The 13,087-nt window shown below is 43.8% G+C and overlaps 1 protein-coding gene across 1 annotated transcript in view; it reads left to right on the top strand.

The window, feature by feature from the left end:
• The first annotated feature begins 659 nt into the window (after nt 1-659).
• The window catches only part of zdhhc8b (zDHHC palmitoyltransferase 8b), a 249,591-nt gene continuing 237,163 nt past the window's right edge, over nt 660-13,087 (top strand). The window contains exon 1 of the mRNA XM_080208028.1: nt 660-942. Coding sequence (XP_080064154.1) covers nt 845-942 — 98 coding nt within the window. The 5' untranslated portion in view covers nt 660-844. The remainder of the gene's footprint in view (nt 943-13,087) is intronic.

Raw genomic sequence — 13,087 nt, 5'->3', positions numbered from 1 at the left:
CACCACGCTCTGACTTCCCAACGTCCCGCGAGCGCTCAGTGTGAATGGAACAAAAAGCGGCTGAGGGGCGGAACCCGCACCTCCGCTCCAGCCAATCAGAAAAGTGCTGCAGGAGGGCGGGCCACCAATCGGAAGGAGGAGGAATCGCCTATGCAAAACAGGAAGGCGGGGCACCTTGGGAGGAGGCCGGGAGCCTGGCTGCGACTCGGCGGCATCTAAACTCCGCCCCCTCACTGTAAGCGCCTCCCCCCGCGCCCGCTGCCCATGCAACGCATGCCGTCAAGCCCCGCCCCTTAATGCCGAACCCCACCCTTTATCCGAAATCCCTCCCACTCCGATTCTGACTGTCCATTTGCCGCGGTGCGGGGGTGGGAGGCGATGGAGGCTCCGCCCCTCTGGCGTTCACAGTCCATCTGGCTCCGCCCCCGCTCGTGCTCGCTGCCTATTTAGCGCGGGGCCGTTAAGCTCCGCCCCTTCGCTCCCCCGCCCTCCAGCCGCTCGCTCCCGCCCCTTTTCGTCCTCCCCCGCCCTCGCTCCGCCCCCTTGTGCTGGCTGTCCATTTGGCGCGGGCCATTAAGCCCCACCCCTTTCCCCGTAGGCTCCGCCCTCCAGCGCTCTCTGTCCATCTGGCGCGGTTGCTAGGGGGAGGGGGGATTTTTTTTACCGTGCCTCCGCCGCCCATTCCCCCGGCCTCGGCCCTCGGCCTTCTCACTCACTCACTCGCCCGCCTGCCCGTTAAAGCTTTGTCGCCGAGCTTGGTCGGTGTTTGATTTTAATTTGTTTTGTTGCGCGCGCGGCTCAGCCCCTCACTCTCCTCCTCTCGAGACTATGTGGAAATTACAGGATGCCCAGTGGAAAGAAATTTAAACCCACCAAATACATACCGGTCTCCACTGCCGCCGCCTTGCTCGTTGGTGCCACCACCTTATTCTTCGTCTTCACGTAAGTAAGGAAAGGGGTTTATCCCCCCCGGGCTGTGGTAGTGATGGTGGGGGTAGTGGAGAAGGCTGATTTGTGTCCGGTTGCTAGGATGTTAGTTTGACAGGAGCTACAGGCCCCGACAGCGCTGTCTGGGATCTGCTGCTCTACCCGGTTGTATTTATGCACCAAACGTGCGTATCACTGTCAAAGATAAACCAGAATACAATGTAAATTGCATAAATCTACTTTTTGATGTACATTGAAATCTATTTATGTGGCTGTGATTTATTTTGAATATTGAGGTTGTGTATATTTTCTGTGCGTAAATGAATCGGTGTATGTGATATGAGCGTATATACATACATCACTTATCACATTATATCACGATGCATTTATACTTAACTGAGCCCATTGGTTTTTCATTCACTGCGAATTACTATTCTGCTTTCTGTCCGGGGAATGCAGGCTCAAACATCTTTAAGGTGATTGACGATGCGTTTTTACATTTCATCATATTTGCACAACTTAAGTAGCATTTTATCGATCAGAGAATAAAGTCTTCTCAATTGTTGGGCATTCCGAGATGCCGCTTGCTCCTGTTGCCTTGAAGTCTGTCCGGTGTTTCTGCTAGGTTTCAGATCCTGGGCAATAATTTGTGGGAATGGTCAAATGGTTGGTGTTGGAAAAGCACGAGTTTTTCAGTGCGAGAACTGCTCGGAGTAAAATGTGTTGGAGATTGAAACAAATGAGAGCGATCTGTGAGAGTGCTTTGGGTCAAATTACGTGAAATTTAAAATGGAAATTAAAACCTGTTGACTTTTTACCGTTTTCAAGAGACTTCTTGTTGATTTGCATTGTTTTAAATATATCATGAACTTGTGTATTTTATGATTCAAAGGTAAACCAAATATGAAACTAGCCTAATTCTGACAAACTACAAAAAAAGCCAGTTGTTTTAAACCCAACTCTTGGACTCCACTCTGCAGCAGATGTCAACCCAGCATGAATGTAATTATTTATAAAATAAAGTTGCACCTAAAACTTATGATTTGTTTAAAATAACTTGAATCGTATGCATCTGTTTAAACAAAACCAATGAGCTAAATTATTATTTTGAGTTATGTAAAAGGCTCATTTATCTTCCAGTCTCTCGTGTTGATGGGTGGCTTGGAACTTAAATGTTAATATCTACCTTTTCTTTTCAGATGTTGCTGCGTGTTCTGTTTTGATTTCTGATTCCAGACATTGCGGTTTCTTTTGCTTTTCTGTTGTCGGTTTTGCTTGATTCATTGCCCTCCTTTTCTTCCAGCAATGACAGCTGGGAAAAGTTACATCCCCTTTTTCAATATGATATCGCCTTTGATCTGATAGCTGTCACTTTTTTAAAAAAATCTTATTTATAAGTACATATTTGCCAAAATCTATCATTGCAGTTACAGTATTTTTTTCTTTCCAACCGAACTCCTTGCTCGCTTTATGTGCACTGTTGTTCAACTTTCTTGTTTGCTCTTTTGCCGTTATATTATATCGTGACTCGCTTATCTTCCAATTTTGCAGACTGGTGAAAGATCGATAACCTAACTTTTTTTTCTCTCTTTAGGTGCTGATTGTGTTTTCTAGTTTTTACTTTAAGGTTTCCAGCAATTGCAGTTTTGTGTTTTTAATAGATCCAATCCAGTATTTTCCTTCACACTTATTGTACTTGATCTGTAGTCTCGATCCTGCAGTGCTTTAATGTGTCTATGAGTAGAACTGCTCCAATCATTGAATGTAGTTTGCCAGAAAAAGGATTTGTTTGTGCTGTAGCTATTGGAAGTGATTCTGCTGCACTATATTTTGAGTCGGCTGCAGAAACCTGTTGGAAAGATTATTCCTGTCCACATCAATATTTTATGTAGAATGTGCAGTGAAAGTTGACAGACTGATGGTGCCTGCAATTTCTGGCATTTTAAGTGTTCCAAGCAGAGCGCTGTGTAAAAGATTTTATATTTGGCCACGGGAGGATGGTTTTTAAAGTGCAGTATTAATCATCCATTCTATCTCGCACTATAATTGACGGCAACGTTTGCCACCGCCTCTTCGTATTTCCATTTTTAAAAATTTGATTCCATGACTGTTGAATGCCCCACCCGCCCACACAACCCCCAGAATCAAACACTGGATTATGAGACGGAACATACAAGCCTTTCCATATTCCCGATTACTGTTTGCAAATTCGGGGGTGGGGTAGGTTGGTAGGTGGTTAATGCTGTCGTAGCAGAAATTGAACACCGTAAGACTGCACAGTTGGTTTAATAATTCGTGAGGTTATGGCGGGAGGTGCTCTGATTAGTGAAGGAATTCATACTGTTGCTGTCACAGATGGCAATTCAATTGGTAGATGATGCGGAAATCTCTGCATTCTTTGTGAAGAACACTTGGTAAATTGTCCAGAGACAGCACTAAATGAGGCACAAATGTGCTGAGGAAGAAAAGGCAGGACCAATTACTGTACACTTAATTAACTAGAGGAGAAATCGGTCAAGAGTTGGGGGTAGGGAAGTAGTGAATAGAATGTAGCAATATAGCCATATTTGGAGGTAAGTTGAATTGTAAGTGATTTGTCTAATTTCTTCAGTTTTCATAGTTGGGAATCATTAGGCTGTGGCTACATATGAAAGATTACTCGCAGCATATTGATCTTAAAATGTATTTGTAAGAACACAAAGGAGCAAGAGACATTCAATAAGGTCATGGTTGATTTACCTGAGTTTCACTTTCCTGCCTTATCCCAAGATTCCTTTATTCCACTGGTGCCGAAAAATTTATTGATCAGTCTTGAATATACTCAACTGAATGTCCACAAGCCTGGAATAGAGAATTCCAAAGAGTCATAAAGCATTAAAATAAATAAATCACCAGTGTCTGATAGAATCTACCCCAGAATACTGCAGGAGGCAAGGGTGGAAATCGCTGGGGCCTTGACTGAAATCTTTGTATCCATATTGGCTACAGGTGACCCTCCAGAGGACTGGAGGATAGCCAGTGCTGTTCCATTGTTTAAGAAGAGCAGTAGGGATAATCCCAGAAATTATAGGCCAATGAGCCTTGCGTCAGTGGTAGGGAAATTATTGGAAAAGATTTCTTGGACAGGATTTACTCATATTTGCAAACAAATGGATTTATTAATAGACAGCTTGGTTTTGTGAAGGGGAGGTTGTGCCTCACTAACTTGATAGAGTTTTTCGAGGAAGTGACGAAGATGATCGATGAGGAAAGGCAGTGGATGTTGTACACATGGACATCAGTAAAGTCTTTGATAAGGTACCTCCATGGTAGACTGGTACAAAAAGTAAAGTCACACAGGATCAGGGGACAGCTGGCAAGATGGTACAGAATTGGTTTGGTCAGAGAAGACAGAAGATAGCAGTAAAGAGGTGCTTTTCTGAACGGAAGGCTGTAATTAGCGATGTTCCACAAGGATCAATTCTGGAACCTTTGTTGTTCATAGGGGATATAAATGATTTGGAGGAAAATGTAGCTGGTCTGATTAGTAAGTTTGCAGATGACACGAAATTTGGTGGAGTTGCGGATAGTGAAGAGGATTGTCAGAGGATATAGACCGGTTGGAGACTTGGGTGGAGAAATGGCAGATGGAATTTAATCTGAGCAAATGTGACATAATGCATTTTGGAAGGTCCAATGCATGTAGGAATTACACAGTAAGTGGTAGAATCCTTAGGAGTATTGGCAGGCAGAGAGATTAGGCGTATGTGTTCATTGATCACTGAAAGTGGCAACACAGGTGAATAAGGTAGCTAAGAAGACATACGGTATGCTTGGCTTCAACAGTTGGGCATTGAGTATAAAAATTCGCAGATCATATTGCAGCTGTACGGAACCTTTGTTAGACTTATTTAGAACATTGTGTACAATTCTGGTCACCACACTACCAGAAGGATGTGGATGCTTTGGAGAGGGTATAGAAGCGGTATACCAGGATGTTGCCTGATCTGTAGGGTATAAGCTATGAGGAGAATTTGGATAAACTCGGTTTGTTCTCACTGGAATGTTGGAGGTTGAGGGGTGACCTGATAGAGATTTACAAGATTGAGTGGTATAGAAAAGTCAAGTAATAGGGGACATAGGTTTAAGGTGCGTGGGGAAAAGTTTAGACAAGATATGTGAGGCAAGTTTTTTTACTTGGATGGTGGTGAATGTCTGGAACGCCCTGCCTGGGGAGATGGTGGGAGCTGGTACAATGGCGGCATTTAAGGGGCAACTACACAAAATACAGGAATAGGATGGGAATGGAAGGATATGGACTCCGTAAGTGCATATGGCTTTAGTTTAGGCAAGCATCATGATCAGTGCAGGCTTGTCCCTGTGCTATATTTTTCTTTGTTCCCCTTGAATGAATCCACACGAAGTCTGCAAGACATAACAGGCTACAAAATGAAGGCATGTAAAATCGCTGGCATCGTTGCACCCCTCCCTGATGAGCTCAATGCATTCTATGCCCATTTTGAGTAAGAGGTCAGCGAGAGCGTGCTCTTCACCAGGGAAGCCTCGGATGAACCTGTATCTGAGGTCATCATCGCAGAGGTCAGAGTAGCCTTGTCGAAAGTCAACCCATGGAAAGCAGTTGCTTGGGTGGGGTAACTGGTTGAGCACTCAGATCCTGCACAGGTGGGGGTATTCACAGACACCTTCAACCTCCCTTTGTACCAGTCTAAGGTCCCTATCTGCTTCAAGAAGATGACCATCGTTGCAGTACCAAAGAAAAGCCAGACAGCATGCCTGTCATCTGGTGTCTCTGACATCCATCATTATGAAGTGCTTCGAAAAGGTTAGTCATGGCACAAATCAATTCCAGCCTCCCAGATTGCCTGGATCCACTAGAGTTCACCTACTGCTGCAACAAATTCAGACGTATCCCCAATCTTGTAAACCTCTATCAGGTCACCCTTCAACCTCCATCGTTTCAGTGAGAAGAAACTGAGTTTATCCAAACTCTCCTCACAGTTAATACACAACCCTGGAATACCTAGACAACAAAGACAGCTATATCAGACTATTATTTATTGACTACAGCTCAGCCTTCAACACCATTATTCATTCAAAACTCCTCTCCAAACTCTGTGACCAGGGACTTCGCTCCTCCCTCTGCAATTGGATCTTAAACATTCTAACCCATAGACCACAATTAGTAAGGATAGGCAACAAATGACACCTCCATGACCATCCTCAACACAAGTGCTCCATAAGGCCGCCGAACCATCCTTATACACCTATCACTGTGTGGCCAAAGTCCCCTCCAACTCGATTTTCAAATTTGCTGATGACACTACCTTAGTGAATCAGCTCTCTAACGATGATGAGACAAAGTACAGGAAAGTGATAGAGAGCCTGGTGAACTGGTGTGATGATGATAATCCCTCCCTCAATGTCAGCAAAGTGAAAGTCATCAATTTCAGGAAGCATAGTGGAGGACATGCCCCTATGTACATCAACAGACAAGTGGAAATGGTTGCGAGCTTCATGTTTCTAGGTGTCAAGACCACCAACATCCTGTCCTGACCCCTCTACGCTGATGCTATAGTTAAGAAAGCCCACCAACACCTCGACTTTCTCAGAAGACTAAGGAAATGGGGGTAGGGTGTTAGCGTGGATAGAGGATTGGTTGTCAAATAGGAGGCAGAGAGTGGGGGTCAATGGGTGCTATTCGGATTGGCGGTTGGTGACTAGTGGGGTGCCCCAGGGGTCGATGCTGGGGCCTCAGCTATTTACCATTTATATAGATAATCTGGAGGAGGGAACCGAGTGCAGGGTGTCGAAATTTGCTGATGACACCAAGATTGGGGGAAAGGCAAATTGTGCGGAGGGTGTGGAGAGTCTGCAGAAGGATCTAGATAGGCTGGGCGAATGGGCCAGGAAATGGCAAATGGAATTTAATGTTGGCAAGTGTGAGGTGGTCCACTTTGGTAGGAAGAATGGTAGGAAGGACTATTACTTACGTGGCGAAAAACTGCAGCAGGCGACGGTGCAGAGGGACCTCGGGGTCCTTGTGCATGAGTCGCAAAAACCCAGCTTGCAGGTGCAGCAGGTGGTCAGGAAGGCGAATGGGATGCTGGCCTTCATAGCGAGGGGGATTGAATATAAAAGTAGGGAGGTCTTGCTGCAGCTGTATAGGGCATTGGTGAGGCTGCAGCTGGAGTACTGTGTGCAGTTTTGGGTGCCGCACCTGCGCAAGGATATTTTGGCCCTGGAGGGAGTGCAGAGGAGGTTTACTAGGCTGATACCGGAGTTGAGGGGATTGAGCTATGAGGAGAGGCTGAATAAACTAGGCTTGTACTCGTTAGAGTTTAGAAGAATGAGGGGAGATCTCATTGAGACGTATAAGATGATGAATGGGATGGATAGGATAGAGGTGGAGAGACTCTTCCCGCTCAAAAAAGACAGTAGGACTAGGGGGCACAGCCTCAAGATAAAGGGGAGGCGGTTTAGAACGGAGTTGAGGAGGAACTTCTTCACTCAAAGGGTGGTGAATCTCTGGAATTCTCTGCCCGTTGAAGTGGTGGAGGCTGCCTCGCTAAATATTTTTAAGAAGCGGGTTGATGGGTTCTTGATAAGAGAGGGGATTAAGGGTTATGGGGAGAGGGCGGGAAAGTGGAACTGAGCCACAACAGATCAGCCATGATCTTATTGAATGGCGGGGCAGGCTCGAAGGGCTAGATGGCCTACTCCTGCTCCTATTTCTTATGTTCTTATGAAATGGTCAGTGCAGGCTTGGAGGGCCAAAGGTCCTGTTCCTTGCTGTAATTTTCTTTTTGTTCATTGTTCTTTGAAATTGTCGGTTATGACTGTCACCAAGTTCTACAGATACACCATAGAAAGCGTTATTTCTGGTTGTATCACAGCTCCTGCTCTGCCCAAGACTGCAAAAAAACTACAAAGGGCCTTGAACGAAGCCCAGTCCATCACTCAAATCAGCCTTCCATCCATAGGCTTGGTCTACACTTCCCATTGCCTTGGAAAAGCAACCAGCATAATCAAGGACCCCACGCACCCTGAATATACTTGCTTCCACCTTCTTCCATCGGGATAAAGATACAAAAGTCTGAGGCCGCGTTCCAACTGACTCGAGCAGCTTTTTCCTGTTGGCATCAGACTTTTGAATGGAGCTACTTCGTATTAAGTTGATCTTTTTCTCTCTACACCCTAGCTATGGCTGTAATACTTTCCTTCTCTAAGTACAGTGTGTTTTGTCTGTATAGTGCACAACAAACAATACTTTTCACTATATACTAATATATGTGACAATAATAAATCAAATGAAGAAATTATTCCTAATCTCAGTTCTAAATGGGTGACACCCCCCCGGTGAGATTTTACAATTTGCCATGTAATTTTAGCCAGACTATTGCTTCTCTTCCCATTCCTGCACAATTTCCTCTTGTGGCTTTCCTAAGCTAGGGTAAAGGATCAGGTAACCAATGAGATTAAACTGAGATTTTCCCTGATGCAATTTTTCAAAGCCATCTTGGCCTTTCAGCTAAGATGAAGCCCGGGAGAGAGTGCAGTGTCTCATCCTGTCAACTTGGATCTTGTTTGATCAAGCCCAAGATGGGATGCAATGTCTCATCTTGTCAGCTTGGAACTTGTTTGTCCCTCACTTGGGGACCATGAATTGGCTTCAATTTGAATTTATTTTAGTTTGGTTAGAGTTAAAGTAATGAAAGGAACGAAAAAAAACAACAGTTTATTCTTGGCCTCTCCTATTTATCTTGCTGCCCATTATCACTAGCATCCGTGAATATGCCATTTTCCATATGTATATTGACAATATAACGTTATCTGACTGTCCACTCCTTCCCATCTCTCTAATCACCTCCAACTATCTGCTATGTCTGCACTTCTCTCATTCTGTCTCCTTGAGCATTCCTGATTTTAACCTCTTTGCTTTCCTCCTTTTGCAGCATGATTGCTTGGTCATCTGCTCTAATATCTCCTTACCTGGCTTAGTGTCACATTTTTGTTTTGTAATTCCTCTGAAGCACCTTGGGATATTTTATTACAGTAAAGGTGCTATACAACTGCAAGTTGCTGTGGTTGTTATTAACTTCATACAGAATGAAGGATGAACCAGACTGAAGCACACAAGTACTATAAAGTTTTGGGATTTAAATTGCAGCACATTCTCTGTGAGGTGCTGCTGCCCTTGAACCTCATTAAAGAGGAAATTGTTGACATTTTATGGGACCCACCATGATGTACTTTACTGATGTTGTGAGGTCCCTCTAAAGTGGCAGTGGGAAAATCTGTAGTTTGTAGCGTTCCTCCTGAGCTGAGTTATCATTTGTGCATTTCTTTCCCTCCCAGTACTGTCAATCTTTAGCCTTCTTCAGTTTTGTCACTGTCGTTCTATCAATGTGTTGATCTAAGAACCATGATTCGATATTTGTTTAAAAAGAAACCAGTGTGAAGGATTACTTGGGAGCTTTCTAAATATAGAATCATAGAATGATTCCAACACAGAAGGGGACATTGTAAGGTACATCTATGGCCAGTCTTTTATAAATTATTTTACTCCAGGGTTACAAAGTGGGCTAACTCTATATAGGATGAGTTGACCATAAAATTGTGACTGAAAGTTTTCTTTCTTGAGAATCACATGGCAGAAGATTAGTCTGCAGTTGAATATAGTCAGTCAATTGATCAAGTTGCTACTTCAATCTTCCTTTTTATTCTGTTTTCCTATTGACTATAAGGGATATTTTAAACTGATTATTTAAAATAAAGTTTAGTTATTAGTCACAAGTAAAACTTGCGTTAATACTGCAATGAAGTTACTGTGAAATTCCCCAAGTCGCCACACTTCAGCATCTATTAGGGTCAATGCACCTAACTGGCATGTTTTTCGGACTGTGGGAGGAAACCGGAGCATCTGGAGGAAACCCATGCAAACATGGGGAGAACGTGCATACTCCATCCACACAGTGATCCAAGCTGGGAATTGAACCCGGGTCCCTGGTATTGTTAGCACTGCTGTCTCATGACTGTGCCACTGATTGTCCTTGTCTTTCAAGTTTTATACCTTCAGTGGGGTGTGTAGCATTATTTGTTTTTGTGTTAGTTTAGTCAAATGCACACCATCCTTTTATTTATTCTAAATGCTTACATACTTTGATTTCTATTCCCGCTGATTTAGCGGTGCTGAGAATTATTGTGGTCTCTATGCCTCCCCATTCCCCACAACAATTTTCTATTCTTTTGTATTTTCTTATTAGAATAGGTGTTATAAGTTGTGACCATATAATACAAGCCAGACATCATAATTTTGCTTATCAGCCATTTCATCCTGTGGGCAAACACACCGTGCCTCATGTATGTCCTCACCTTTGATGTCCTGCCTTGCAAGGCCTGCTGGACATTTTGGTGTTGTGTCCAGCGTTGATTGGTCAGGAGGGACTTGCAAACCATAGCCAACTTAGTTTTATTGCAGCTGCATTTTTGCAACCATTCGGCCCATCTAGTCCATATGGGTTCTCTTGAAGAGCAACTAACCGAACACATTCCCTTTTCAGGTGCTTATTGAATTCCCTTCTGAAAGCCATGGGTGGCACGGTAGCACAGTGGTTTGCACTGCTGCTTCACAGCTCCAGGGACCCGGGTCAATTCCCGGCTTAGATCACCGTCTCTGTGGAGTTTGCGCATTCTGCCCGTGTCTGCATTGGTATCTTCCGGGTGCTCCAGTTTCCTCCATTCTGAAAGATGTGCTAGTTGGGTGCATTGACCTGAAAAAGCACCAGGCTGTGGCGACTAGGGGGAGTAACTTTCATTGCAGTGTTAATGTAAGCTTTACTTGTGACTAATAAATAAACTTTGCAAAATTGACTCTGCTTCCACCAACTTTCAGGCTATGCATTCCAAATAATAACCATTCTGAGTTTTAAAAAAAATCCTGATGTCAGTTTTAGTTCTTTTGCCACTTGTCTTAAATCAGTGTTCTCTGGTTCTTGTACCTCCCACCAATGAGAACAGTTTATACTGTGTCTGGACCCCTCATGATTTTGCACAACTCTTGTTGCTCTTCCAGAGAGCTCTCACAGAACTATTCTCGTGAATCTTTTTTGTACCCTTTTTTTCTTTCATGGAACGTGGGCACGCTGGCAAGGCCAGTGTATGTTACCCATCAACAATTGCCCTTGAACTGTATGGCTTGCTTGGCATTCACAGGGCAGTTAAGAGTCCAGTCACTTTGCAGTGGGTCTGATGTCACAGGAAGGAGTTAGGCCAGACCAGGTAAACGTGGCAGATTTCCTTCCCTAAAGGGTTTCAGTGAGCCAGATGGGCTTTTACAACAATCACCAATATTTTTGGGGTATGGGTGTTACTAGCTAGGCAGGCATTTATTGCTCATCTATAATTACTCAAGATGGTGGTGGTGAGTTGCCTTCTTGAATTTGCTGTGCTCCATGTGCTGTGTAAGTGGGAGTTCCATGATTTTGACTCAAGAACAGTGATATATTTCCAAGTCACAGTGGTGAGTGACTTGGGAGGGAACTTAAGGTGGTGGTACTCACATATGTATATTGTCCTCCCGATCTTCTAGATAGTAAAGGTCATCGGTTTGGAATGTGATGTCCAAGCAGTCTTGGTGAGTTCCCACAGTGCATCTTGTAGATCGGTGTTTTTAATACATTTTTTCATGGGATCCACTCTTGTTGACCTTCAGGACCAATGCCGCATTCATCTACCTTCAGGTGAACCAGCCCACTCCTCACAATCTCACTCTTGTCAGGTTTACGAGATGAAAGGGCAATTCCTATATGAGGTCCAGGGTTCAGCCAGCTCCTTTGTGTAGCCTTCCACTTTGTGAGAATGGAAAATCCCACCTCGTGCACGTAGGTTGTCATGAAGGGCAATAGCAACAAGATGTTTGTTTTACTCAGCACTGGATACTCCTGGTAGATGCTAATCCAGAATGATGATAATCTTATGGACATGTGGTGTGGCTTTAACGTGCTGTCGCATATCAGGTGCAGCAGTTCAGTCGCCTAATTTGGATTCAGCTGTAAATTAACAGCAGATTCCAGAAGTTTTTCACCCATCTGTTCTCAGAATCTGAAATTTCTCTGGAAGGTAGCGACAAAAACTGTCGAGTAGTGCAGCCAGATGTGACTGATAAAGCTAGTCAGTCTATTGACAGTTAATTCCCTCAATAACACTTCCTTTGATGTGCCGTAGCAATGTGGGGAACATGTAGTTTTGGCTTTTTACTTACACTTGCCAAACTTGCAATGACTTTTGGAAAGCATGTATTTGTTCCCAGTACCAAAAACAAGCATCATCTGTTCCTTGCAATTTTAGGCTCAGTTCATTTCGAATTGAGAAGATGACTGCAAGGTAGACAGAGTTAGCATCAGCCAGAGGGGATGATTTCTCAAGGAGGGAAACATAGATTTCATACCTCAATTTGTGAACTCTACCAAGTATCCAACACTTTGACAGCCAATGTACCTGTATGGAACAATAATTGTGTGTGCTCAGTCCCCCACTTTGGAGAACACAGACTGAAAAAGCCTGGTATTGAGTGTGTTGCATTTAATGCAATTCATGACTTTCACAGTCCCTTTCAACACGACTTCCAAGATTGGATGGAATTCCTGTCAATGCCAGTGCCTTGTGATGAATGAAGCAGTTTCTTTTCATACTCTTTTCTTGCTTCTTCTATTTCCTTTTTTGTTTACACCCTCCTCCCTTTAAGTTTTGACCCTCCATAGGTTTGGCTGCATCTTCCCTGCTGGAAGGATGGATTTGCCAACAACACTATAGAATAGTTAAAAGGAGGTTACTTGTTCTTTTCCTCCTTTAACAAAAGCTTTCATAAAACACCTTTAACATAGTAAAATGCCCCAAAGTACCTTACAAGAGTAAAAGAAAACAAAGTGAGACACCAGAGTTACATAAGGGGATCTTGGGATAAGTGACCAAAAGCTTGGTCCAAGAGGTAAGTTTGAAGGTGCACCTGAAACAAGACAGAGGCAGAAATTTACAAAGGGAATGCCAGCACTTAGGGCATGGGCAGCTGAAGGCACAGCAGCCAAGGTGGAGTCAAGAAAATTGGTTGTGAAAGACACTAGAATTGGCGGCTGCAAAACTAAAGGAATAGACTGATCAGGAC

This window comes from Carcharhinus amblyrhynchos, chromosome 20, assembly GCF_965287045.1.
Source record: "Carcharhinus amblyrhynchos chromosome 20, sCarAmb.v2.hapA, whole genome shotgun sequence".
Lineage (NCBI taxonomy): Eukaryota > Metazoa > Chordata > Chondrichthyes > Carcharhiniformes > Carcharhinidae > Carcharhinus > Carcharhinus amblyrhynchos.
Note: the sequence above shows the minus strand (reverse complement) of the source record. Positions and strands in the feature narration are given on the sequence as shown.